Source organism: Amblyraja radiata, chromosome 3, assembly GCF_010909765.2.
Source record: "Amblyraja radiata isolate CabotCenter1 chromosome 3, sAmbRad1.1.pri, whole genome shotgun sequence".
Lineage (NCBI taxonomy): Eukaryota > Metazoa > Chordata > Chondrichthyes > Rajiformes > Rajidae > Amblyraja > Amblyraja radiata.
Genome location: NC_045958.1, coordinates 111,311,165 through 111,338,679, shown reverse-complemented (window position 1 = coordinate 111,338,679; position 27,515 = coordinate 111,311,165). Strand labels below are relative to the sequence as shown.

The 27,515-nt window shown below is 45.5% G+C and overlaps 1 protein-coding gene across 1 annotated transcript in view; it reads left to right on the top strand.

Moving 5' to 3' along the window:
* The window catches only part of thbs4 (thrombospondin 4), a 106,443-nt gene that overhangs the window by 41,531 nt on the left and 37,397 nt on the right, over positions 1-27,515 (top strand). Inside the window, exons 6-12 of the mRNA XM_033018587.1 lie at positions 3,606-3,688; positions 4,686-4,737; positions 9,018-9,205; positions 15,138-15,275; positions 17,186-17,263; positions 19,035-19,187; positions 23,469-23,573. Of these exons, the coding sequence (XP_032874478.1) occupies positions 3,606-3,688; positions 4,686-4,737; positions 9,018-9,205; positions 15,138-15,275; positions 17,186-17,263; positions 19,035-19,187; positions 23,469-23,573 (797 nt within the window). The remainder of the gene's footprint in view (positions 1-3,605; positions 3,689-4,685; positions 4,738-9,017; positions 9,206-15,137; positions 15,276-17,185; positions 17,264-19,034; positions 19,188-23,468; positions 23,574-27,515) is intronic.

The window sequence follows — 27,515 nt, the reverse complement described above, 5'->3', positions numbered from 1 at the left end:
AGGTGTGGACTCCTATATATCGGTGAGACCAAACGCCCGCTCAGTCCACCTAAACCTACCTGATCTCCCGCTTGCTCAGCATTTTAACTCCCCCTCCCATTCCCACACTGTCCTTTCTGTCCCAGGCCTCCTCCATTGTCAGAGTGAGGCCCAGCGCCATTTGGAGGAACAGCACCTTATATTTCGCTTGGGCAGCTCTTACAACCGGTCACGGTTACAGCGAATGCAGCTCCAGAGAACCGGGTTCGATCCCAAATTCTCCCCGTGACCTGCGTGGGGTTTCTCCAAGATCTTCGGTTTGCTCCCACACTCCAAAGACGTACAGGGTTGTAGGTTAATTGGCTTGGTGAATGTAAAAATTGTCCCTAGTGGGTGTAGGATAGTGTTAATGTGCGGGGATCGCTGGTCGGCGCGGAACCGGTGGGCCAAAGGGCCTGTTTCCATGCTGTATCTCTAAACTAAACTAGACTAAACCCAGCGGTATGAACATTGACTTAAAAAAAAAAATTCCAGACAGGTCACCTATCCATGTTCTCCAGAGATGCTGCCTGACCCATTGAGTTACTCCAACACTTTTTGTCTTTCCTTGATACAGACACAGAATAGTACAGCACAGGAACAGACCCATTGGTACATAATGTCAGTGCCGAACATGATGCCAGTTTAACCTAATCTATGCCTGCACTTGATCAATATCTTTTCATGAATGAATAAAGTTTTCATTCATTCATTCATTCATTCATTCATTCATTCATTCCCTGAATAACTATGTGCTTATCAAGGTTAATCCCCGGGATGGCGGGATTGTCATATGCTGAGAGAATGGAGCGGCTGGGCGTACATTCTGGAGTTTAGAAGAACGAGAGGGTATCTCATTGAAACATATAAGATTGTTAAGGGTTTGGACAGGCTAGAGGCAGGAAACATGTTCCCGATGTTGGGGGAGTCCAGAACCAGGGGCCACAGTTTAAGAATAAGGAGTAAGCCATTTAGAATGGAGACGAGGAAACACTTTTTCTCACAGAGAGTTGTGAGTCTGTGGAATTCTCTGCCTCAGAGGGTGGTGGAGGCCGGCTCTCTGGATGCTTTCAAGAGGGAGCTAGATAGGGCTCTTAAAGATAGCGGAATCAGGGGATATGGGGAGAAGGCAGGAACGGGGTACTGATTGGGGATGATCAGCCATGCTCACATTGAATGGCGGTGCTGGCTCGAAGGGCCGAATGGCCTACTCCTGCACCTATTGTGTATTGTCTATTGTCTATTATCGAAATGCCTCTTAAACACCATTACCTAACCTGCCTCTGCCAACACCCCTGGTAACAGGTACCCACTGCAGTTGTGTAAAATAAAACATTGCTGGACACATCTCCTTTGAACTTTACCCCTCTCACCCTCACGCTAGTCTTGGATATATCTTTGACATTCGTTGTAGCCGGTCGCTCCATGACAGGAAGGATGTAGAGATAGAGGTTGCCAAAGACGCTATCCATCCGAGCCAGATGTAAGAAGCAGATTAAAAAATACTTGTTGAATTGAGTAATTTGTCCCACCTTAGTCATTTCTTCTTCTCCCTGCCCCTGTCCAGCAGAAGGTACAGAAGCTTGAAAGTCCGCACCACCACCACACTCAGCAACAGTTTCTTCCCCTCTGTTACCAGGCTTCTGAACGGTCCTTGCACTGTCCGATTCACCTCTACCCCATTGCGGACAATGAACTCCGTGGACCTGATGCGCTACACCGCTGAGAACTATATTCGGAGTTTGTACGTTCTTCCCATGGCTTGCGTGGATTTTCTCAGAGACCTCCTGTTTCCTCCCACTCTCCAAAGACGTACAAGTTTGTAGATTAATTGGCTTGGTGTAATTGTAAATTGTCCCTAATGTGTGCAGGATAGCGTTATTGTGCGTGGATCGCTGGTCGGAGCGGACTTGGTGGGTTTTTCTGTGCTGTATCTCTAAACTAAACTAAATTCTGCACTCTGTATCTTCTACCTTGCTCTATCTATTGTATGAGTATGACCCGATTCAGATATCTGATCTGTTTGGATCTGTTTGGTTAGCACCTTTTGTACCTCAGCATGTGTGACGATACTAAACCTAATCCGAATGGGCCTGTCCCACTTAGGCGACTTTTTAGGCGACTGCAGGAGACTATGCAGTCGCCACATGGTCGCCACATGTTCGCGGGTGGTTGCCGGGGAGTCGCCTTCATGGTCGTGAGGAGTTCCCGGATTCTGTGAACTAGTCGCGGCCTCATTATGGTCATCGTGAATTTTTCAACATGTTGAAAATTTAGCGGCGACTAGAATGAAGCCGCCATGGAGAGAAGCGAGAATTCTCGTGCCGTAGGTGGGTCGCCAGGAGGTCCTAGTGGGTCGCCAGGAGATCGAAGGTTCTCGCTGGTTCTCGTAGGTTGTAGCCAGTGCTGACCGGTGAATTTCATTGGCTCATTGGGGAAAAAAAACGTAAGGAGTAGTTTTCAGAACCAAGGATAACCGACCGGTAATGTTAAATGTCCGCCGAGCTTCACAGCCGTGTATCTCTGGCTTCTTAAAAGTTGTCTCCATTCCTTCTCCCTCCTTCGACACCCCCCCCCCCCCCCCCCCCCCCCCCCCCCCCTGCTCGCCCCCTCGTTTAAAGGACTTACCGTACACTGTGTTTTAGACGTCTTAATTACAGCGCCAACCTTCATGTTCATCGCGGTGTGTGTCTGTATCACCTTGGCTTTGCACCGTATGAATTTCAGGCCTGAAAAATCGCCGAAGTGGCTGAGACATCCAGTTCCTCAATCTCTCACCCTAAAGCTAGTTCTGTTGTTCAATTAAATCATGGCTGATCTGTACCTCATCTCTATCTTCTGACATTTGCTCCATATCTTAAAAGAGTGCAGGTGAGGGTCTCAATCTGAATACTCTGTTCATATCTCTCCATGGATGTTGGCTGGCCTGCCGGGTTCTCCGGCTGTATAAGGAAGAACTGCAGACACTGGTTTAAATCGAAGGCAGACACAACATGCTGGAGTAACCCAGACCTTCTCCAAAAGCTCTAGAGTCCGGGAACATTTGTTTGCAAAAGTTATCTACTAGTTCTGCTGTCCTCCTGATTAAATATTACTGATTATATGCCTCGTTGTCACCTTCCCCTCAGCTAACAATGAACCATTTTACAGTTCCTTACCATCATCCGCTTTGATCTGTCGTTTTCACACCTTACCCTTCCATATCTCTAGACATCCTCTCACCTGACTCTCAGTCTGAAGAAGGATCTCAACCCGAAAGGCTCCCTTTCCTTCTCCCCAGAGATGCTGCCTGTCCAGCTGAGTCACTCCAGCATTTTGTGTCTATCTTCGGTGTAAACCAGCATCTGCAGTCCCTTCCTACTCAACGGTTATCTTGTTGATCTGTCTTCATTCCTTATCGATGCCCGGGAAAAAAATTCCCATGTTAACATGTTGTTTGAGAAGGAACTGCAGATGCTGGAAAATCGAAGGTAGACAAAAATGCTGGAGAAACTCATCTATGGAGCGAAATAAATAGGCAACGTTTTGGGATGAGACCCTTCTTGAGACTCAACCTCCCACGTTAACAAGTTCTCTTTGCATTGCAGGTGATTCAGGAAGGCATTTGGTTGTCCAGATGACCCAACTCAATGAAATGCTTGCAGAAATGAAGCAGCTGCTCAGACAGCAGGTAATACTGATCTCCTGGGTTGGAAGTCATACGTTTATAAGTTCTAGGAGCAGAATTAGGGGCGGCACGGTGGCGCAGCGGTAGAGTTGCTGCCTTACAATGCTTACAGTGCCGGGGACCCGGGTTCAATCCTCACTGCGGGTGCTGCCTGTACGTTCTCCCCGTGACCTGCGTGGGTTTTCTCCGAGTCCTTCGGTTTCCTCCCGCACTCCAAACACCTTACAGGTTCGTAGGTTACTTGGCTTAGTATAAACGTAAAATTGTCCCGAGTGTGTGTGTGGTGTAAATGTGCGGGGACCGTTGGTCAGTGCGGACTCGTTGGGCCGAAGGGCCTGTTCCCGTGCTGTTTCTCTAAACTAAACTAAACTTTAAAAAATCAGGCCTTTTGGCCCAACAAGTCAGCACCTCCATTCAATCATGGCTGATCTATCTATCCCACTCAAAAAGGCTGGCAGTATCATCAAAGACCCACACCATCCTGGCCACACACTCATCTCCCTGCTACCTTCAGGTAGAAGGTACAGGAGCCTGAAGACTGCAACAACCAGGTTCAGGAATAGCTACTTCCCCTCAGCCATCAGGCTATTAAACCTGGCTCGGACAAAACTCTGATAATTAGCAACCACTTTCTGTTATTTGCACTACCAGTTTATTTATTCATGTGTGTATATATTTATATCATGGTATATGGACACATTTATCTGTTTTGTAGTAAATGCCTACTATTTTCTGTGTGCTTAAGCAAAGCAAGAATTTCATTGTCCTATACAGGGACACATGACAATAAACTCACTTGAACTTGAAATGCATTCTCCTGTGTACAGAAACGGAACAATGAAATTCTTACTCGCAGCAGAAACAAGAGTTCGGCAAACACAGTTCTCAATAGATAATATAATCATAAAACACACACAAAAAAAGGCTCGATAAATTTTTAAAAATCCCAGAGCAAAAAACAAAAGCCCAAGGTTGTTAAAAGTCTGCTTTATTTTCACAGGTCACTGAAACCACCTTATTGCGCTACACCATTGCTAAATGTCACGCATGTGGTAAGTTTCTCAGTTACTTCTCAAGTCAAGTCAAGTTTATTCGTCACATACACATACGAGATGTGCAGTGAAATGAAAAGTGGCAAATGCTCGCGGACTTTGTGCAAAAAGACAAACAAACAATCAACCAAATAAACTACAAACAGAATGGAACAGAATCACATATTCTTTTTCATATTAAATATTGTGGGCGGACGGAAAAAGGGAAAAAAACAGCAATTTCAATCTCTGACGTTCGATGCTGTTTTACAAAAAGACAGACACCAAAAGCTGGAGTAACTCAGCGGGGCAGGCAGCATCTATGGAGGGAAGGAATGGGGGACGTTTATCGAGTCGAGACCCTTCTTCACATATTCGGCATATTTTTACACTGGCCACCTCCATACCACGTGTGGAAACGCCGAGTCCGCGCCGACCTGCGACCCCTCACACTATCCCACTCGGGGTCATTTACAATTTTACCAAGCGAATTAACCCTACAAACCTGCACGTCTCAGGAAAACATAGAAACATAGAAAATAGGTGCAGGAGGAGGCCATTCGGCCCTTCGAGCCAGCACCGCCATTCATTGTGATCATGGCTGATCGTCCCCCATCAATAACCCGTGCCTGCCTTCTCCCCATATCCCTCGATTCCACCAGTCCCTAGAGCTCTATCTAACTCTCTCTTAAATCCATTCCGTTCTTCCCGCTACCTTCAGATAGAAGGTACAGGAGCCTGAAATCTGCAACATCCAGGTTCAGGAATAGTACCTTCCCCACAACCATCTGGCTATTAAACTCAACTCAAACAAAACTCTGATAGTTAAATAGCCCATTGCACTTTATCTGTTTATTTATTTGTGTATATATATATATTCATTGGTATATGGACACACTGATCTGTTCTGTATTTATTTATGCCTACTATATTCTGTTATGCTGAAGCAAAGCAAGAATCTAATGGGGGGGGGGGGGGTGACAAATTGGGAGTATAAAGAAGGAGTTGAAGGGGAAGTGGCTACAGGAAAAATTACAAAAGATTCTCGAATTAATGGGAAGGAAAGCTTGAGAATGGACAACAGAGAAAGGTCAGGGCCAATTGCGAGGGGGGAAGTGAATACGGAGGTCAAAGTGTTGTATATGAATGCACGAAGTATATGGAATAAAGTGGACGAGCTTGAAGCTCAGTTAGAAACTGGCAAGTATGATGTTGTGGGAATTACAGAGACACGGCTACAAGAGGGCCAGGGCTGGGAACTGAATATCCAAGGGTATACCTCTTATCGAAAAGACAGACAGGTGGGCAGGGGGGGTGGGGTTGCCCTGTGGGTGAGGAATGAAATTCAGTCCCTTGCAAGGGGTGACATTGAAATAGGAGATGTGAAGTCAGTATGGATAGAACTAAGGAATTGTAAAGGTAAAAAGACCCTAATGGGACTAATCTACAGGCCCCCAAACAGTAGCCTGGACATAGGGCACAAGTTGAATCAGGAGTTAAAATTAGCATGTAGTAAAAGTAATGCTGGGGTTGTTATGGGAGATTTCAATATGCAGGTAGACTGGGAAAATCAGGTTGGTACTGGACCCCAAGAAAGGGACTGTGTAGAGTGCCTTCGTGATGGATTCTTAGAACAGCTTGTATTGGAGCCTGCCAGGGAGAAGGCAATTCTGGATTTAGTGTTATGTAATGAACCGGATTTGATAAAGGACCTCGAGGTTAATGAGCCATTAGGAGGCAGTGACCATAACATGGTCAGGTTTAATCTACAATTGGAGAGGGAGAAGAGTAGATCGGAGGTGTCAGTGTTGCAGTTGAATAAAGGGGACTATGGGGTCATGAGGGAGGAGCTGGCCAAAGTTGACTGGAAAGATACACTAGCAGGGATGACAGTGGAACAAAAATGGCAGGTGTTTCTAGGAATAATACAGAAGGTGCAGGATCAGTTCATTCCTAGGAGGAAGAAAGATTCCAAGGGAGAAAGGGACGACCATGGCTGACAAGGGACGTCAGGGACAGTATAAAATTAAAGCGAAGAAGTACAACGTAGCAAAGATGAGCGGGAAGCAAGAGGATTGGGTAATGTTTAAAGATCAACAGAAGATAACCAAAAAGACAATACGGGGAGAAAAGATGTGGTTCGAAGGTAAGCTAGCCAAGAATATAAAGCAGGATAGTAAAAGCTTCTTTAGGCATGTGAAGAGGAAACAATTAGTTAAGACCAAAGTTGGACCCTTCAAGACCGAAAAAGGTGAATTATTATGGGGAACAATGAAATGGCAGATGCGTTAAACAGGTACTTTGGATCTGTCTTCACTAAGGAGGACACAAACAATCTTCCTGATATAGTAGTGGCCAGAGGATCTGGGGTGACAGAGGAACTGAAGGAAATCCATATTAGGCAGGAAATGGTGTTGCGTAGACTGATGGGACTGAAGGCTGATAAATCCCCAGGGCCTGATGGTCTGCATCCCAGGGTACTTAAGGAAATGGCTCTAGAAATCATGGATGCATTGGTGATAATTTTCCAATGTTCTATAGATTCAGGATCAGTTCCTGTGGATTGGAGGGTAGCTAATGTTATCCCACTTTTTAAGAAAGGCGGGAGAGAGAAAACGGGGAATTATAGACCAGTTAGCCTGACATCGGTGGTGGGGAAGATGCTGGAGTCAATTATAAAAGATGAAATAGCCACACATTTGGATAGCAGTAACAGGATCGGTCCAAGTCAGCAGGGATTTACGAAGGGGAAATCATGCTTAACTAATCTTCTGGAATTTTTTGAAGATGTAACTAGGAAAATGGACAAGGGAGAGCCAGTGGATGTAGTGTAGCTGGACTCTCCCACATAGGAGATTAGTGGGCAAAATTAGGGCACATGGTATTGGGGGTAGAGTGCTGACATGGATAGAGAAGTGGTTGGCAGACAGGAAACAAAGAGTAGGGATTAGCGGGTCCCTTTCAGAATGGCAGGCAGTGACTAGTGGGGTACCGCAAGGCTCGGTGCTGGGACCGCAGCTTTTAAAATATACATCAATGATTTGGATGACGGGATTCAAAGTAACAGCAAATTTGCAGATGACACAAAGCTGGGTGGCAGTGTGAACTGGGAGGAGGATGCTATGAGAATGCAGGGTGACTTGGACAGGTTGGGGGAGTGGGCAGATGCATGGCAGATGAAGTTTAATGTGGATAAATGTGAGGTTATCCACTTTGGTAGCAAAAACAGGAAGGCAGATTACTATCTAAATGGCGTCAAGTTGGGAAAAGGGGAAGTACAACGGGATCTGGGGGTCCTTGTACATCAGTCTATGAAAGTATGCATGCAGGTACAGCAGGCAGTGAAGAAAGGGAATTGGCCTTTATAACAAGAGGAGTCGAATATAGGAGCAAAGAGGTCCTTCTGCAGTTGTACAGAGCCCTAGTGGGATCACACATGAAGTATTGTGTGCAGTTTTGGTCCCCTAATTTGAGGAAGGACATTCTTGCTATTGAGGGAGTGCAGCGTAGGTTTACAAGGTTAATTCCTGGGATGGCGGGACTGTCATATGCTGAGAGAATGGAGCAGCTGGGCTTGTACACTCTGGAGTTTAGAAGGATGAGAGGCAATTTCATTGAAACATGTAAAATTGTTAAGGGCTTGGACACGCTAGAGGCAGGAAACATGTTCCCGATGTTGGGGGGAGTCCAGAACCAGGGGCCACAGTTTAAGAATAACGAGTAAGCCATTTCGAACGGAGACGAGGAAACACTTTTTCTCACAGAGAGTGATGAGTCTGTGGAATTCTCTGCCTCAGAGGGCAGTGAAGGCAGGTTCTCTGGATGCTTTCAAGAGAGAGAGATAAATAGGGATCTTAAAAATAGCGGAGTCAGGGGATATGGGGAGAAGGCAGGAACGGGGTATTGATTGGGGATGATCAGCCATGATCACATTGAATGGCGGTGCTGGCTCGAAGGGCCAAATGGCCTACTCCTGCTCCTACATGACTGAGGAAGAACTAAGGGAAGGGACTTGAACTTTATTTCACCTTCCATCACAGTGAGGAATGTGTAGGAGTCACTGTGGTGGATGTTCTTGTTAAAATGTGTTTTTGAGTGATTTGTTGCTTTGAATTGTATGACTGACCTGGCCAACGAAATTCCTCGTATGTTGCACCACATACTTGGCAAATTAAGTGCGATTCTGATTCTGATTGTGACCCTACGCCCTGCCCTCAAGTCTTTGACGTTTCAGATGTGATTTACCGACACAAAATTGGCACCGACATAACGGTTACTTGATGTCCCATTTCTTATTTTAGGTATTGGTTTAACCGATCTAGAGGAGCTGAACATACGACCTGCGGTCCCCACTACCCCGAAACCGCGCTGCGCCACGGACTCCTGCTTCCGTGGAGTGAAGTGTGTGGACACGAAGGATGGATTCCGGTGTGGACCGTGCCCAAAGGGGTTTGTGGGCGATGGAATCCGATGTACCGATGAAGACGAGGTGAGAGTCAAATACCAAAATGGCTGCTGTCTTTTTCCTTTTCCACTATCTGATTAGTTTAGTTTACTTCAGAGCTACAGCGCGGAAACAGAGTCGGCACCGACCAGCGATCCCCGCACATTAACGCTATCCTACACGCACTAGCGACAATTTGCAATTGTACCCAAGCCAATTAACCTTTAAAGCCTGTCCGTCTCTGGAGTGTGGGAGGAAACCGGAGAACCCGGGTAAAAGCCACGCAGGTCACGGGGAGAACGTACAAACTCCGTATAGACAGCACGCATAGTTGGGATCGATCCCGGGAACTCTACCGCTATGACATTGTGTGGGAGGACCCTTATTCACCGTGCCGATTCTTGATTGTAGAAACATAGAAACATAGAAACATAGAAACATAGAAAATAGGTGCAGGAGGAGGCCATTCGGCCCTTCGAGCCAGCACCGCCATTCATTGTGATCATGGCTGATCGTCCCCTATCAATAACCCGTGCCTGCCTTCTCCCCATGTCCCTTGACTCCACTAGCCCCTAGAGCTCTATCTAACTCTCTCTTAAATCCATCCAGTGATCTGGCCTCCACTGCCCTCTGTGGCAGGGAATTCCACAAATTCACAACTCTCTGGGTGAAAAAGTTTTTTCTCACTTCAGTCTTAAATGACCTCCCCCTTATTCTAAGACTGTGGCCCCTGGTTCTGGACTCGCCCAACATTGGGAACATTTTTCCTGCATCTAGCTTGTCCAGTCCTTTTATAATTTTATATGTTTCTATAAGATATCCCCTCATCCTTCTAAACTCCAGTGAATACAAGCCTAGTCTTATAATTTACCAAGAAACACACACATATCAATTTATTTCTAAATCTTTATTTGTCCTTATGGTGGCACAGCGGTAGAGTTGCTGCCTTACAGCACCAGAGACCTGGGTTCCATCTTGGCTACAGATGCTGTCTGTACGGAGTTTGTACGTTCTCTTCATGATCCAGGAGGAGGGTTTTCCGCAGGTGCTCCGGTTTCCATCCAAAGACGTACAGGTTAATTGGCTTGGTTAAAATTGCAAATTGTCTCCTGTGCTAGTGCGCGGCGATCAGTGGTCGGCGCGGACTCAGTGGGCCGAGAGGCCTGTTTCCGCGCTATGGCTCTAAAATCTTCAGGGGCTGGATGGAGAGTATGTTTTCAATAACAAGTAGCAAATCAGTTTTTTTATGTGGAGATTTCAATATCGACCTACTAAATCCTAACCAACACAACCTTACAGAAGACTTTGTCAACACAATGTACAGTATGAGTCTATTTCCCAAAATCACCAGACCCAGTAGAATTACTTCCCATTGTGCTACACTCATTGACAATATATTCAACAATAATATAATAATAATATATCTTTTATTGTCATTGCACGTCAGTGCAACGAGATTTAGTGTGCAGCTCCACTGATGTACAAGAAAGGTAAATAAATACAATACATAAATAAACAAGCTGAATTGATTGACGTGACCATCTGAGGGAGACTGTCCAAAGGGGGTGGGTGGGGGGGCACTCATTAGGGCCGGTTCAGAGCCGCTATAGCTCTTGGGATGAAACTGTTCCTGAGTCTGGAGGTTCGGGCGTAGAAGGCCTTGTAACGTCTGCCGGAGGGAAGTAGTTGAAACAGACCGTGGCAGGGGTGTGATGAGTCCTTATGGATGCTGAGGGCCTTCCTGAGGCACCGCGTGTGGTAGATGCCCTCCAAGGCTGGTAGCTCTGTCCCGATGATCCTCTGCGCTCTGTTGACGACGCGCTGAAGAGCTCTCCTCTCCGCCTCCGTGCAGCTGAGATACCACACAGAGATGCCATACGTTAGTATGCTCTCTGTGGTGCAGCGGTAGAATGTTGTCAGCAGCTGTTGGGGCAGACTAGTCTTTTTTAATGTCCTCAGGAAGAACAGTCGTTGCTGTGCCTTCTTGACCAGCGCGGCGGTGTTTGTGGACCATGTGAGGTCTTCTGAAATGTGAGTGCCCAGAAACTTAAAGCTGGACACTCTCTCCACACTTTCCCCATAAATGGAGATTGGGGCGTATTCTCCAGAATGGGACCTCCTGAAGTCAATAATCAGCTCCTTGGTCTTGGAGGTGTTTAGTGCCAAGTTGTTATTGGCGCACCAGTCCGCCAGGTTCTGCACCTCCGCTCTGTATTTTGTTTCATCACCGTTGGTGATCAGCCCAATCACTGTTGTGTCGTCTGCAAACTTCACGATGGTGTTGGTGTCGAATGCAGGGACACAGTCGTGAGTGAAGAGGGAGTAGAGCATGGGGCTTAGTACACAACCCTGTGGTGTGCCGGTGCTCAGGGTGATGGTGGAGGACAGGTGCGGGCCCAGTCTCACTGCCTGCGGTCGCTCCGTGAGAAAGTTCAGGATCCAAGCGCATATCGGTGAGCTGAGGCCTAGCTGGTGGAGTTTGGTGGTGAGCTTGGTGGGGATGACCGTATTGAAAAAGAACTGTTTCAATGACATTGAAAACAAAATAGTAAGTGGATTATTAATCAACGATATAAGTGACCACTTGCCAGTTTTCATAGTTTATGATTACATCCACAGGAACAACAAACCATACAAACTAACAGAATATAGACGAGTGAGATCGGATGAAGCTATCAAGGCACTAAAAAAGGACTTACTGGCACAAAACTGGGACATAATATACCAAAAAAGAGACATTGACAGTGCTTATGAAACATTTATGAATCATTTATTACTATGTTTAAGTCACTATATGATAAAAAAACTGTCCAATCAAAGAATATAACAGAAAACCAATAAATACTAAATGTCCATGGATTACAAAAGGATTACAAAATGCCTGTAAAAATGCACTATACAGAGATTTTATAAGACAGAGAACTAAAGATACAGAAAATAAATATTAAAATTACAAAAATAAGTTAACTTATATTATAAGAACAAGCAAGAAAGATTATTATAAGAAAATATTAGATGATAACAAAAACAACATAAAAAGAATATGGAGTATACTTAATAATATTATCAGAATGGCCCGGGGAAAACAAACTACCAGAAGTATTTTATTGATAAGGACAATGAAAATTATAATATGGAGGATGTAGATAATAGCTTTAATAATTTTTTTGTAAATGTTGGACCAGACCTGGCTAAACAAATCCCTGATCCAGGGACATCTGGAGAAACTCCTGAGAATTTATTGGAGAGAAATCCCTGCTCTATGTTTCTTATGGCAGTAGATGAAAAAGAACTGTTGGACATTGTTAAAACATATAAAAACAAAATGTCTACTGATTTCAACGACATTGACATGTCGTTAGTTAAGATGGTCATTGAGGGGATTTCCAAACCTTTAACATTCATCTGTAATTTATCTTTCCAAACCGGTACTTTTCCAATCAAAATGAAAATAGTAAAAGTCATACCAATATACAAAACTGGGAACAAGCATCATTTCACAAACTACAGACCTGTTTCTTTACTCCCTCAATTCTCCAAAATACTAGAAAAAATGTTCAACAATAGACTAGACATATTTGTAGAAAAGCATAAACTAATCACTGAAAGTCAATATGGATTCAGATCTAACAGATCAACATCACTTGCAATAATAGAATCAATTGAAGATACCACAAACTATATGCAGCTGGGATATTTATTGATATAAAGAAAGCATTTGATACGATCAATCATGATATTTTATTAAAAAAATTAGAAAGGTATGGCATCAGAGGTCTAGTACTGGATTGGATAAAAAGCTATTTAAGTAACAGGCAGCAGTTTGTGAAGCTGGTACACAAAATTGCTGGGGAAACTCAGCGGGTGCAGCAGCATCTATGGAGCGAAGGAAATAGGCGACGTTTCGGCCCGAAACGTCGCCTATTTCCTTCGCTCCATAGATGCTGCTGCACCCGCTGAGTTTCCCCAGCAATTTTGTGTACCTTCGATATTCCAGCATCTGCAGTTCCCTTTTGAACAGTTTGTGAAGCTGGGCAGCTACATGTTTGGACATTGCTTGTGGTGTCCCCCAGGGGTCAGTGTTGGGTCCAAAACTATTCATCATGTATATAAACGACATTTGTAATGTGTCCAATGCCTTGAGGCTGGTCTTGTTTGCAGACGACACAAATATTTTTTGTTCTGGGGAGAATTTAAAACAACTACTGGAAAAATAACAAAAGAAATGGGCAAACTGAAAACATGGTTTGACAGGAACAAAATATCATTAAACTTGAGCAAAACCAAAATAATGTTATTTGGTAATTGCAGAACAAATACACAAGCAAATATAAAGATAAATGGGGTTGAAATTGAACGAGTTCATGAAAATAAATTTCTTGGGGTTATAATGGATGATAGAATCAGCTGGAAATCACACATTAAACATGTACAATCCAAACTGTCAAAAAGCATTTCTGTATTACACAAAGTTAAGCAGGTTCTGGATCACAAATCACTCCGCATTCTCTACTGTTCACTAATCTTACCCTATTTAAATTACTGTGCAGAAGTCTGGGGCAATAACTATAAAAGTTCGCTACATTCATTACATATTCTGCAAAAAAGAGCAATACCTATTATTCACAATGTCAGGTATCTGGGTCACACTAATCCATTATTCTTACAGTCAAAATAATTAAAATTAGAAGATTTGGTTGCATTTAAAACAGCACAGATAATGTTTAGGGCCAAAAATAAAAACTTACCTGGAAATATACAAAAATTATTCAAAGAGCGAGTGGGGGGTTATAATTTAAGAAGAATATTTAATTTTAAGGTACAAAGAGTCCGCACGACCAGAAAAACTTTTTGTATTTCGGTCTGTGGAGTAGGATTGTGGAACAGTTTGAATGTGGAGTTAAAGCAATGTCCAAACATGAACCAGTTCAAAATGACATACAAAAAACTTTTTTACACAAGGTGCAGGGATGAAGGGGATGGTTGACAAACAGGGGTTAATGTTTATTTATTATTTTATTTATTATTTATTTATGTTTTTTGGTTACTTCATACATATTACTTGTAAGTGTATATCAGTTGTATGTATATATATGTTTGTATGCATCTCTAAAAATTGTCTGGGGTATTATTATGATTAATTAATTAATTATTAAATATGGAAGAAGGGTTTAGGGACAAGGGGTGAGATTAAATAAGTTATTCTTCTTCTCACTCCTTTTCGAGCTTGTAAAGAAAAAGTGTTGGACATTTAAATTTTGCTTTATGCTTTTCATTGCTTTGCAAATATTGCCTGGAATGTCCAATTGTTTGACTATTTCGATTTTGTTGTTGTTATTTATTCCTATTTATGTCTTTACTTGTTCGGAGCAAATAAACAAATCAAATCAAATCAAACTAAACCACATTAGCCTTTATTCACAAGCACTTTTCATCAGGAGTCGTGTCTAATAAGTGATAGGAGAAGAATGAGGCCATTCGGCCCATCAAGTCTACTCCGCCATCAATCATGGCTGATCTAGCCCTCCCCCTCAACCCCATTCTCCTGCCTCCTCCCCATAACCCCTCACACCCGTACTAATCAAGAATTCTATCTATCTTTCCCTGCCTTAAAAATATTCATTGACGGCCTCCACAGCCTTCTGTGGCATTGAATTCCACCTATTCATCACCCTCTGCCTGAAGAAATTCCTCCTCATCTCCTTCCTAAAGGAACATCCTTTAATTCTAAGAAGGAACTGCAGATGCTGGAAAATCGCAGGTTGACAAAAATGCCGGAGAAACTCAGCGGGTGAGGCAGCATCTGTGGAGCGAAGGAAATAGGCAACGTTTCGGGTTGAGACCCTTCTTCAGTCTGAAGAAGGGTCTCGACCCGAAACGTCGCGCGTTTCCTTCGCTCCATAGATGCTGCCTCACCCGCTGAGTTTCTCCGGCATTTTTGTCTACCTCCTTTCATTCTCATGTTGTTTCCTTGTAGTGTCGGATCAGCCCGTGTTCTGCTGGAGTTCGCTGTGTGAATACCTTCCCAGGTTACAAGTGTGAGAATTGTCCAGCGGGCTACACTGGCCGAAGCGTGTCAGGAGTAGGAGTGGAACATGCAAGGAAACATAAACAGGTAAACGTCAGACAAAGCACAAACTCTTTGCACAAAACCTCAATGGCCCAAAGGTATTTTGTAACAGTGGGTTAGTAGTGAACAGCCAGCAAGGAGTCTTCAAGGAATTGGTGGTGGTGGTCTTTAGGAGGAGAGGAACACCCCTGTCCCCTGTCTCCATCAATGGCGTGGATGTGCAGTTTACCAAGGAGTACAAATACCTTGGAGTGTACCTGGACAGTAAACTGGACTGGTCCAGGAACGCTGAGGCTGTGTACAAGAAGGGAAAGCCGGCTGTACTTTTTGAGAAGGCTCCCCTCCTTCAACATCTGCAGTAAGGTGCTGCAGATGTTCTACCAATCGGTGGTAGCCAGTGCCATCTTCTTCGCTGCCGTGTGCCGGGGCAGCAGGGCGAAGGCTGCGGACACCAATAAGATCAACAAACTCATCAGGAAGGCTGGCTCCATCCTGGGGGCAGAGTTGGAGTTGGATTCATGGGAGGTTGGTCTTGGAGGGGAGGATGCTCCTCAAACTGCGGGGCATCCTGGACAATACAGCTCACCCCCTCGATGACACACTGGTCAACCTGAGGAGCACCTTCAGCAACAGACTGGTTCCTCCAAGATGCAGGACAGAACGCCACAGGAGGTCCTTCTTCCCTGTGGCTATCAAACTGTACAACTCCTCCCCCTTCTGTCGTGGAGTAGACTGAGACTGATTGCCCCACCCCCCCCCCCCAGCACATCCCCAATCCTTTCCACTCATCACTTTAATTTCATGTTTCACGTATTTTGTGTTTTTATGGTGGACACATAAAAATCGTGTTTTTATGACGGTTGGCAGATCAATTTCCCTCCTAGGATAAATAAAGTTCTCTCGTATCGTAAAGTATCTTATCGTGAGCTTCTCTGTGAGATCATAAGGGGAATAGATCGGGTTTTCTGCAGAGCATAGGGGAATCGAACACCAGAGGGCATAGGTTGAATGTGAGGGGGGAAAGATTTAATGGGAATCTGAGGGGTAACTTTTTTTTACACAAAGCCTGGTGGGTGGGTAAAACGAGCTGCCAGAGGAGGTAGTTGGGGCAGGAACTATAGCAACGTTTAACAAACATTTAGACAGGTACATGGATAGGACAGGTTTAGAGGGACATGGGCCAAACGCTGGCAGGTGGGACCTGTGCAGATGGTACATGGTGATCAGTGTGGGCAAGTTGGGCCAAATGACCTGTTTCTGTACTTCCTCTGGCAGCTCATTCTATGTGCCCAGTTAATGATTATTTTTAACAAGGGACAAACGTATTTTGCAATTCATTCTAATCGAAGGTATTTTAAGGCAGTTATTTAAAATAAATTAACAGCTGCAAGAAACAAGTACAGGCAGTGAATTAAGCCAATAGGCATTACCAGTGCATTGAAAACTCCACACTGTAGCGAGAAGGATTTGAGGAAGAGTTTCTGCAAGCTTCTAGCAAAACGAACTGCAGGAAACCACTGCAGTGGGTGGCACAGTGGCGCAGCAGCAGAGTTGCTGCCTTACAGTGCTTGCAGCGCCAGAGACACGGGTTCAATCCTAACTACGGGTGCTGTCTGTACGGAGTTTGTACGTTCTCCCCGTGATCTGCGTGGGTTTTCTCCGAGATCTTCCGTTTCCTCCCACAATCCAAAGACGTGCAGGTATGTAGGTTAATTGGCTTGGTGAATGTAAAAATTGTCCCTAGTGGGTGTAGGATAGTGTTAGTATGCGGGGATCGCTGGTCGGCATGGACACGGTGGGCGGAGAGGGCCTGTTTCCGCGCTGTGTCTCTAAACTAAACTAAAACGAAACTAGACTCGACTAGGTTAAACTAAGCTCCAGAAGGTGAGAAGGACTGAGCATTAAGGTCCATGAGCAGTGTAACTAACCAAATTGCAATGTGCCTGACCGAGCAGGTGTGCGTGGACATGGATGAATGCAGCGATGGAAGGAACGGAGGCTGTACCCCCAACTCCCAGTGTATCAACACCATGGTAAGGAATCTGAGCCCTGATCCTCGATCAGTGCTTCCAATGCACTTCACATCCGACACTAACTTTGCCTGTGTGGTACATCCTATTCCATTTGACCCCTTTCTGTCTCTCCCTACAGTGCTGTGTCTCTCACTCCCTCTCTCTTTCTCTTCCTCTGCCTGACCAGAATAGATTTGCCAATGGCGAGGATAATGAAGGATGATTCCATGCTCCATCCAGACCATGACCGTGACCCAGATCTTCCATCACTTGTCACATTATTTCCACTACCGCTCCAATCTCTCTGCCTTTGGTTCTTGCATTGTCAATAGGGTCAACAAACTCATCAGGAAGGCTGGCTCCATCCTGGGGGCAGAGTTGGAGTTGGGTTCATGGTGAGGTTGGTCTTGGAGGGGAGGATGCTCCTCAAACTGCGGAGGATCCTGGACAATACAGCTCACCCCCTCCGTGACACACTGGCCAACCTGAGGAGCACCTTCAGCAACAGACTGGTTCCACCAAGATGCAGCACAGAACGCCACAGGAGATCCTTCTTCCCTGTGGCTATCAAACTGTACAACCCCTCCCCCTTCTGTCGTGGAGTAGACTGAGATCAATTCTCCCCCCCTCCCCAATCTTTGTACGTCCCCAATCCTTTCCACTTGTCACTTTCATTTCATGCTTCATGTATTTTGTGTTTTATGACTGTTAGATCAATTTCCCTCCTGGGGTAAATAAAGTTCTATCGTATGGTATCGTATCGTACCCATGAACTTGCAAGCTCAAGGAGTGCTTAATACCTTCCCGTATCACCTTCAACCCATGTCCTCTGGTTCTTGATTCCCCTGCTCTGGGTAACAGACTCTGGGCATTTACCCGATCTATTCCCCTCATAATCTTATACACTTCTATAAGATCACTATTGTCTATTGTCTATGGTCTATTGTCACCCTTCAGCCCCTGTGCTCCAAGGACTTATAGTGCTAGCCTGCCCAACCTCTCCCTATAAGAGTCAAGAGTGATGATGGCCAATGTATTAAATCCCTAGTAGCCATCATGCCACTTTCAGGGAATTGTACATTCAGAGCCATACCATGTGGAAACAGGCCATTTGGCATGCCCCACCTACACTAGTCCCACCTGCCTGCATTTGGCCCATAGCACTCCAAACCTGACGTATCCATGTACCTGTCTAAATGTTTCTTAAACGTTGTGAATTATGTACTGGTGAAGGTAATTGAACTAAGATATGATAGTCATAGAGTGATACAGTGTGGAAACAAGCCCTTTGTCTCAACTCGCCCACACCGGCCAACAATATCCCAGCTACACTAGTCCCACCTGCCCGTGTTTGGTCCATATCTCTCCAAACCCATCTTATCCATGTACCTGTCTAACTGTTTCTGAAGCATTGGGATGGTCCCAGCCTCAACTAGCTCCTCTGGCAGCTTGTTCCATACACCCACCAACCTTTGTGTGAAAAAGTCACCCCTCAGATTCCGATTTAATCTTCTCCCCTTCTCTTTGAACCTATGTCCTCTGGTCCTCGATTCACCTACACGGGGTTTCTTGCCCAGAGTGGGCGAATCTACCCGATCGATTCCTCTCATGGTTTTATGCAGGATTTTATATATGATCATATGATTTTATACATGACCTCTTTTTATCTCACCGTGGCTGCTTCCTGACTAGTTCCCACACACGTTAGTTTGCTTTATGAGTTTCAGCGCCTGCAGCGCTCTGCTTTAACACCGGACAGTTTGCCAATGTATTTCTTTGCTGATTGTTCCAGGGTTCGTTCAGATGTGGAGACTGTGAGGGTGGATACACCGGAGACCAAGTGAGAGGCTGCAAGCCGGAGAAGAGCTGCAACAACAGGCTGCTGAACCCCTGCCACGGCAACGCACAGTGCTTCCTGGAGAGAGACGGTGTCATAATTTGTATCGTGAGTTCAACACACAGGCGTCGCATGCACCAGTGGTTCAGCGCAGACTCGCCAGCCGCCTGCCACTTTTGCGGGCTGGAAGAGTCTGTGTACCACGTGTGTACATGGAGTGCGTGAGGCTGCAGCCACTGTTTGAATACCTAAAGGGGCTGCTCCTTGCCTTCTGGCTGCATTTCTCACCCACCATCCTCATCTTTGGACACCCTGTGCGTAGGGGAGAGGGTAGGGCTGAAGATGTCCTGGTTGGGTTGCTCCTGGGCCTGGCCAAGCTGGCCCATCCGAGAGTCAAGGCGCCAGGCAGTGGAGGGCTCTACCCGAGCCGGCTGCCTGCCCCTTTTCCGGGGATACGTCCGTGCCCGGGTGGGGTTAGAAAGGGAATACGCCCTGTCCACGGGCACCCTGAGGGAGTTCTGGGACCGCTGGGCTCCGCAGGGTGTTGATTGTATCCTCAATAAGGATTGTATCATAATTGTGTAGTAGGTTATTATGGATATATGTTTGTATTGTCGTATGGTGGTGGGTTCCGGCTTGTTTTATTGTAGTATAATTATTATTTTTTAATAATTGAATACATTTTTTGATTAAAATTTTTTTTTTTTAAAGTGGTTCAGCGCTGTGGGCTGGCTGAATAAATAGTGTCGAGACCACGGGTGCTGTCTGTACGGAGTTTGTACGTTCTCCCCGTGACCGCGTGGATTTTCCCCGGGGGCTCCAGTTTCCTCCCACACTCAGGCAGCATCTCTGGAGTGAAGGAATAGGTGACGTTTGTAGGTTAATTGGCTCCTGTAAATTGTCCCCAGTGTGTAAGAGAGAGCTAGCGTATGGGAGATCGCTGGGCGGCATGGACTCAGTGGGCCAAATGGCCTGTTTCTGGGCTGCATCTCTAAACTAAATTAACCTAACTAAAATAGACTAAAAAAAAGAGCTGGAGTAACTCAGCGGGTCAGGATGCATCTCTGGAGAAAAGGAATATGTGACGTTTCGGGTCTGAAGGATGGTCTCAACCCAAGACTTCTCCAGTCCAGTATTCCTTTTCTCCAGAGATGCTGCCTGACCAACTGAGCTACTCTAAAACTATCTGCTTCCTTGGACACTGTAAGATCAGGCACATCATAACATGTTTCAAAGACTTGGAAAATTAGATTCAAGGGCGGCACGGTGGCGCAGCTGGTAGAGACGCAGGTTCGATCCTGACCTCGGTTGCTGTCTGTGTAGAGTTTGCGCGTTCTCCTTGCGACCGCGTGGGTTTCCTCTGCCGTTCCAGTTTCCTCCCACATCCCAAAGACGTGCAGGTTTGTAGGTTAATGGGCTCCTGTAAATTGCTCCCAATGTGTAGGGATTGGATGTGAAAGTGGGATAACTTAGAACTAGTGTGAGCGGGCGATCGTCGGTCAGCATGGACTTGATGGGCCGAAGGGCCCGTTTCCATGCTGTACCTTTCAATCAATCAATGCCTTGAATTGAGTCCACAAAAGGACATGTGCTGCAGTGTGGGACATGTGCAGGCTGAATGGGCCGGTAAAAGATGACCAAAGAAGGGTGGAGCCCACAATGACCCATTGTTGGCGGGGTAGAGGTGATAACAAAGGGATACAAGGGTCGAACAGTAGAACTGTTTCAGTACAGTGGAACAGTAGACCATTTTCTTTCTGTCCTGGGCCTCCTCCATTGCCAGAGTGAGTAGGCCCAGCGTAAATTGGAGGAACAGCACCTCATATTTTGCTTGGGTAGTTTACACCCCAGCAGTATGAACATTGTCTTCTCTGATTTTAGATAGCCCTTGCTTTCTCCCTCTTTCCCCTCACCCTTCCCAGCTCTCCCACAAGCCGACTGTCTCCGCCTCTTCCTTTCTTTTTCCCGCCCCCCCCTCCGACATCAGTCTGAAGAAGGGACTCGACCCGAAACATCGCCCATTCCTTCTCTCCATAGACGCTGCCTCACCCGCTGAGTGTCTCCAGCATTTTTTGTCTACCTTCAATTTTTCCGGCATCTGCAGTTCTTTCTTAAACAGTAGAACTAGTTGGACAACTAGGGTGGGAGAGGGAGGGAGGGAGGGAATGCAAGGGTTACTTGAAATCAACGTTCATACTACTGCCCGAGGGAAGTATGGCAAATGGCATAGGGAGACAATTTGAGTTTAGGAGCAAGGAGGTCCTCCTGCAGTTTTACTGGGCCCTGGTGAGACCGCACCTGGAGTATTGTGTGCAATTTTGGTCTCCTAATTTGAAGAATGACATTCTTGCTATTGAGGAAGTGCAGCGTATATTCACCAGGTTAATTCCCGGGATGGCGGGTCTGACATATGATGAAACAATGGGTCGACTGGAATTTAGAAGGATGAGAGGATATCTTATTGAAATATATAAAATTCTTAAACAGGCTAGATGCAGGGAACATTTTCCCGATGTTGGGGGAGTCCAGAACAGGGGTCACAGTTTAAGAATATGGGATAGGCCATTTAGGACTGAAGCGAGGAAAAACATTTTCACCCAGAGAGTTGTGAATCTGTGGAATTCTCTGTCACAGAAGGCAGTGGAGGCCAATTCACAAGAGAGAGTTAGATTTAGCTCTTACAGCTAAGGGAATCAAGGGTTATGGGGAAAAAGCCAGAACGGGGTCCTGATTTTGGGTGATTAGCCATGATCATATTTAATGGCGGTGCTGGCTCGAAGGGCTGAATGGCCTACTCCTGCACCTATTGTCTATGTTTCTATGTTTCTATTTTTCTGTTTCTAATATGATACTCCACTGTTCCAGTCATGGAGTCATACAGCAATGGAACAGGCCCTTCGGCCCAACTTACCCATGCCGACCAAGGTGCCCCGTCTCCACTAGTCCCACCTGTTTGGCCCATATCCTTAGAAACCCTTCCTATCCACGTACCTGTACACAAGTCATCCTCTATCCTAACCCCTTGTACAAAATACAGACCGCTCACGTTTTATGTGGAGGTTACGTGCTTGAAAAGTGGCCAGTAATTCAAAATCGCATAAATTAAACATATATGCGACTATGCTGTCAGTGGTAAATTTGACACCTTATTCCAAAAATACCAGCAAGTAAATCAAGCTTTGGTATTAAAGGAACAACGCGTAATTTAGTTTAGTTTAGTTTATTATTGTCACGTGTACCGAGGTACAGTGAAAAGCTTTTCATTGCATGCTATCCAGTCAGCGTAAAGACTTGGACTGGGGCGGCACGGTGGCGCAGCGGTAGAGTTGCTGCCTTACAGCACCAGACACCCGGGTTCGATCGTGACTACTGGTGCTGTCTGTACGGAGTTTGTACGTCCTCCCCGTGACCGCGTGGGTTTCCTCCGGGTGCTCCTGTATCCTCCCTCAATCCAAAGATTTGTAGGTTAATTGGTTTCGGTAAAGATTGTAAATTGTCCCTGGTGCGTAGGAAAGAGCTGGTGTACTGGGTCGGCGCGGACTCGGTGGGCCGAAGGGTCTTTTTCCGTGCTGTATCTCTAAACTAAACTAAACTATATACGAGTACAATCATGCTGTCCACGGTGAACAGGGAGAGGAAAATGGGTACACAAAAAGCTGACGTAACTCAGCAGGACAGGCAGCATCATTGGAGTGAAGGAATAGGTGACGTTTCGGGTCGAGACCCTTCTTCAGACTGGAAGTCAGGGGAAAGAGAAACAAGAGATCTAGATGGCAATATAGAGAGATATAGAACAAATAAATGAAGGATATGCAATAAAGTAGCGATGACAAAGGAAACAGGCTGGGGTGAAAAGGAGTTACAGACAATGAGACTCAACAAGATGACTTTGAACTTAGTACAAAGATTTGGTTGGAGGGGGATGGAGAGAGAGCGGATGCAAGGGTTTCCTGAAGTTAGAGAAGTCAATGTTCATACCACTGGGGTGTAAGCTGCCCAAGCGAAATATGAGATGCAGTTCCTCCAATTTGCATTAGGCCTCACTCTGACAGTGGAGGAGGCCCAGGTCAGAAAGATGCTTTGCATAAACACAGAAACACAGAAGCATAGGAAAATAGGTGCAGGAGTAGGCCATTTGGTCCTTCAAGCCAACACCGCCATTCAATATGATCATGGCTGATCATCCAAAATCAGTACCCCGGTTCCTGCTTTTCCCCCCATATCCCTTGATTCCTATGGCCCCAAGAGCTAAATCTAACTCTCTCTGAAACGTAAGGTGCCTGTACAATAACTTAATGATCAGCGGGGGTGTTTTACTGCTGAGGGGCGGTCTAGCCTTCAGCCGCGTGTGTGACAGGCTGCTAATAGTGTCTTTGTGCCTCTCCGTAGTGTGGAATCGGCTGGGCTGGAAACGGCTACACTTGTGGCAAAGACACTGACATTGACGGATATCCTGACCAGGAGCTGAGGTGCGCTGACAAGAGTTGTAGAAAGGTTAGTAGACGCTCGCTGCACGCTCCGCCCCAGAATCGATGGGATTCGCTCACGAGATCACGGTGGCGCAGCGGTAGAGTCTCTGCCTCGCACGCCGGAGACCCGGGTTTCATCCTGACTACGGGCGCTGTCGGTAGGGAGTTTGCACCTTTTTCCCCTGTGACCTGCGTGGGTTTCCTCCAGGCGCTCTGGTTTCCTCCCACATTCCAAGCACGTAATTAATTGGCTAATTGGTTTCTGTAAATTGGCTCTAGTGTGTAGGATAGTGCTAGTGTATGGGGATCGCTGGTCGGCGTAGACTCGGTGGTCCGAAGGGCCTGTTTTAGCGCTGTGTCTCCAAATAACTAAACAATGTATATTCTGCTTGGTTAAGGGACATGTGGAGACTTGCAAAAGGAGGGAAAGGAACCAACAGGGTAAAGAAGGCTTTAGAGCCGGAAGCCATGTGTAATAGCAAGGAACTGCAGAAGCTGGTGTGTCATAGACTCATGGAGTGATACAGTGTGGAAACAGGCCCTTCGGCCCCACACTGACCAACATGTCCCATCTACACTAGTCTCACCTGCCTGCATTTGGCCCATGTCCCTCCAAACCTGTCCTATCCATGTACCTCTCTAAATGCTTTTTAAACATCGCGATTGTACCTGCCTCGACTACCTCCTCCGGCAGCTCGTTCCATACACCCACCACCCATTGGTGTGTTACCCCTCTGATTCCTGTAAAATCTTTCCCCCTTCACCTTAAACCTATGTCCTCTGGTTCTCGATTCCCCCTACTCTGGGCAAGAGACCCAAAGACTGTGTGTACCAAAGAAAGGCATAAAGTGCTGGAGGAACTCAGCGGGTCAGGCTGCATCTTTGGAGAACATGAATGGGTCCCAACCTGAAAAGTCTCCTGTCCATGTTCTGTAGAGATGCTGCTGGACCTGCTGAGTTACATAGAAACATAGGAAATAGGTGCAGGAGTAGGCCATTCGGCCCTTCGAGCCAGCACCGCCGTTCAATATTACTCCAGCACTTTGTGTCTTTCTCTGGAACCTACAGTGTGTGTCTTTGATTGATGCATGCTTAGCTTTAGGTTTAGGTTTAATATTGCAACGAGTACCAAGGATTTAATATTGTCATGTGTACCGAGGTACCGTGGATAAGCTTAGTTTTGCATGGTATCCAAACTGAGGTTACGGGGAGAAGGCGGGAGAATGGGGTTAGGAGGGAGAGATAGATCGTCCATCAGATAGATCAGTCACAGTTACGGTGGCGCAGCGGTAGAGTCCCTGCCTTACAGCCAATGCAGCGCCGGAGACCCGGGTTCGATCCCGACTTCGGGTGCTGTCTGTACGGAGTTTGTACGTTCTCCTTGTGATCCGCTTGGGTTTTCTCTGAGATCTTCGGTTTACTCCCACACTCCAAAGATGTACAGGTTTGTAGGTTAATTGGCCTGGTAAATGTAAAAATTGTCCCTAGAGGGTGTAGGATAGTGTTAGTGTGCAGGGATCGCTGGTCGGCACGGACCCGGTGGGCCGAAGGGTCTGTTTCCGAGCTGTATCTCTAAACTAAACTAAACTAAACTAAATTGAAATGCGGAGTAGACTTGATGGGCCAAATGGCCTAATTCTACTCCTATTCCTTATGACATGGCCAGTTAATACTATACATAAATACAATCAAGTCCAACTCAAGTACAATAGGTTGAGCTAAGGTGAAATGCAAAGTTCAGAATATATTTTCTCAGCATTGTGGTGCATCAGTTCCAGAGAAAATGTCCAGTGTCCACAATGGGGTCAATAGACAATAGGTGCAGGAGTAGGCCATTCGGCCCTTCGAGCCAGCACCGCCATTCAATCAATCAACCTTTATTGTCATCTTGCAAAGCAACAGTTGTACAGTGCAAAATGAGAAGACGTTTCCCAGGGACACATGAAACTTAAAACATTTCACACATAATAACAATAAAAACAATCCAGTCCCTGATGAAACAGTATAAATAGTTAAAAGCAGGTAAAACAGCAACATTAAAATACAGTAAAAACAGTCATTAAAATGTCCAGGGCAGCTGATTTAAGTGGCCAGTGCCAGAGTTATTAAAAAGTCAGTGCAAAGCCGCAGAATCAGGTGACTGTGAGTACAGAGTGACTGTTTAGCAGCCTCACAGCCTGTGGCAGGAAGCTGTTTAGCAGTCTGGTAGTCCGGGCTTTGATGCTACGGTATCTCTTGCCTGATGGCAGGATATCCAGGTGTATGTGGAGGGGGTGCAGTTTGTCCTTAGCTATTCTCAGAGCTTTTTTCAGACAGCAGCTGATCATCCCCAATCAGAACCCCGTTCCTGCCTTCTCCCCATATCCCCTGACTTCGCTATCTTCAAGAGGCCTATCTAGCTCTCTCTTGAAAGCATCCAGAGAACCGCCCTCTGAGGCAGAGAATTCCACAGACCCACAACTCTCTGTGTGAAACAGTGTTTCCTCGTCTCCGTTCTAAATGGCTTACCCCTTATTCTTAAACAGTGGCCCCTGGTTCTGGACTCCCCCAACAAAGCTTCAAGGTCATTTTGATCTAATGTGTAATCAAAATACAGTGCATTCAGAAAGTATTCAGACCCCTTCACTTTGTCCACATTTTGTTACGTTACAGCCTTATGTTAAAATGGATTAAATTAATTTTTTTTATCATCAATCTACAAACAATACCCCTGAAAGAAGAAGCGAAAACAGGTGTTTAGAAATTTTTGCAATTAAAAAGAAATCTGAAATATTAGATTTCCATAAGTATTCAGAACCTTTGCTATGACTCAAAAATGTCCATTGATTATCCTTGAGATGTTTCTACAACTTGATTGGAGTCCACCAGTGCTAAATTAAATTAATTGTACATGATTTGGCAAGGCACACACCTGTCTATATAAGGTCCCACAGTTGACAGTGCATGTCAGAGCTAAAAACAAGCCATGAGAAGTTAGAGATAGAATAAAACTAAAAGAAAAGACGTATAACACAGCAAAGAGTAGCCAGAAGCCAGAGGATTGGGAAACTTTCCTAGGACAACAGAAGGAAACAAAACGAGCAATACAGGCTGAAAAGTTGAAGTGCGAAGGGAAGCTGGCCAGGAATATAAAGAAGGACAGTAAAAGCTTCTTTAGATATTTTAAGGGAAAAAGAGTAGCAAAGTCAAATGTGGATCCCTTGAAGGCAGACACGGGTGAAATTATTATGGGGAACAAGGAAATGGCAGAAGAGTTGAATAGGTACTTCGGATCTGTCTTCGCAAAGGAAGACACCAACAATCTCCCAGATGTACTGGAGGACAGAGGATCTAAGGGGGTAGAGGAACTGAAAGAAATTCTCATTAGGTGAGAAATAGTATTGGGTAGGCTAATGGGACTGAAGGATGATAAATCCCCTGGGCCTGATGGTCTGCATCCCGGGGTCCTCAGGGAGGTGGCTCTAGAAATAGTGGACGCATTGGTGATCATTTTCCAATGTTCAATAGATTCAGGATCAGTTCCTGTGGATTGGAGGATAGCTAATGTTATCTCACTTTTCAAGAAAGGAGCGAGAGAGAAAATGGGGAATTACAGACCAGTTAGCCTGACTTCGGTGGTGGGAAAGATGCTGGAGTCAATTATTAAAGAGGTAATAATGGGGCATTTGGATAGCAGTAAAAGGATTAGTCCAAGTCAACATGGATTTATGAAAGGAAAATCATGCTTGACTAATCTTCTGGAATTTATTGAGGATGTGACAATTAAAATGGATGAAGGGGTGCGAGTGGATGTAGTGTATCTAGACTTTCAGAAAGCCTGTGATAAGGTCCCGCACGAGAGACTGGTGACTAAAATTAGAGCACATGGTATTGGGGGTAGGGTGTTGACATGGATAGAAAATTGGTTGGCAGACAGGAAGCAAAGAGAAGGAGTGAGCGGGTCCTTTTCAGAATGGCAGTCAGTGGT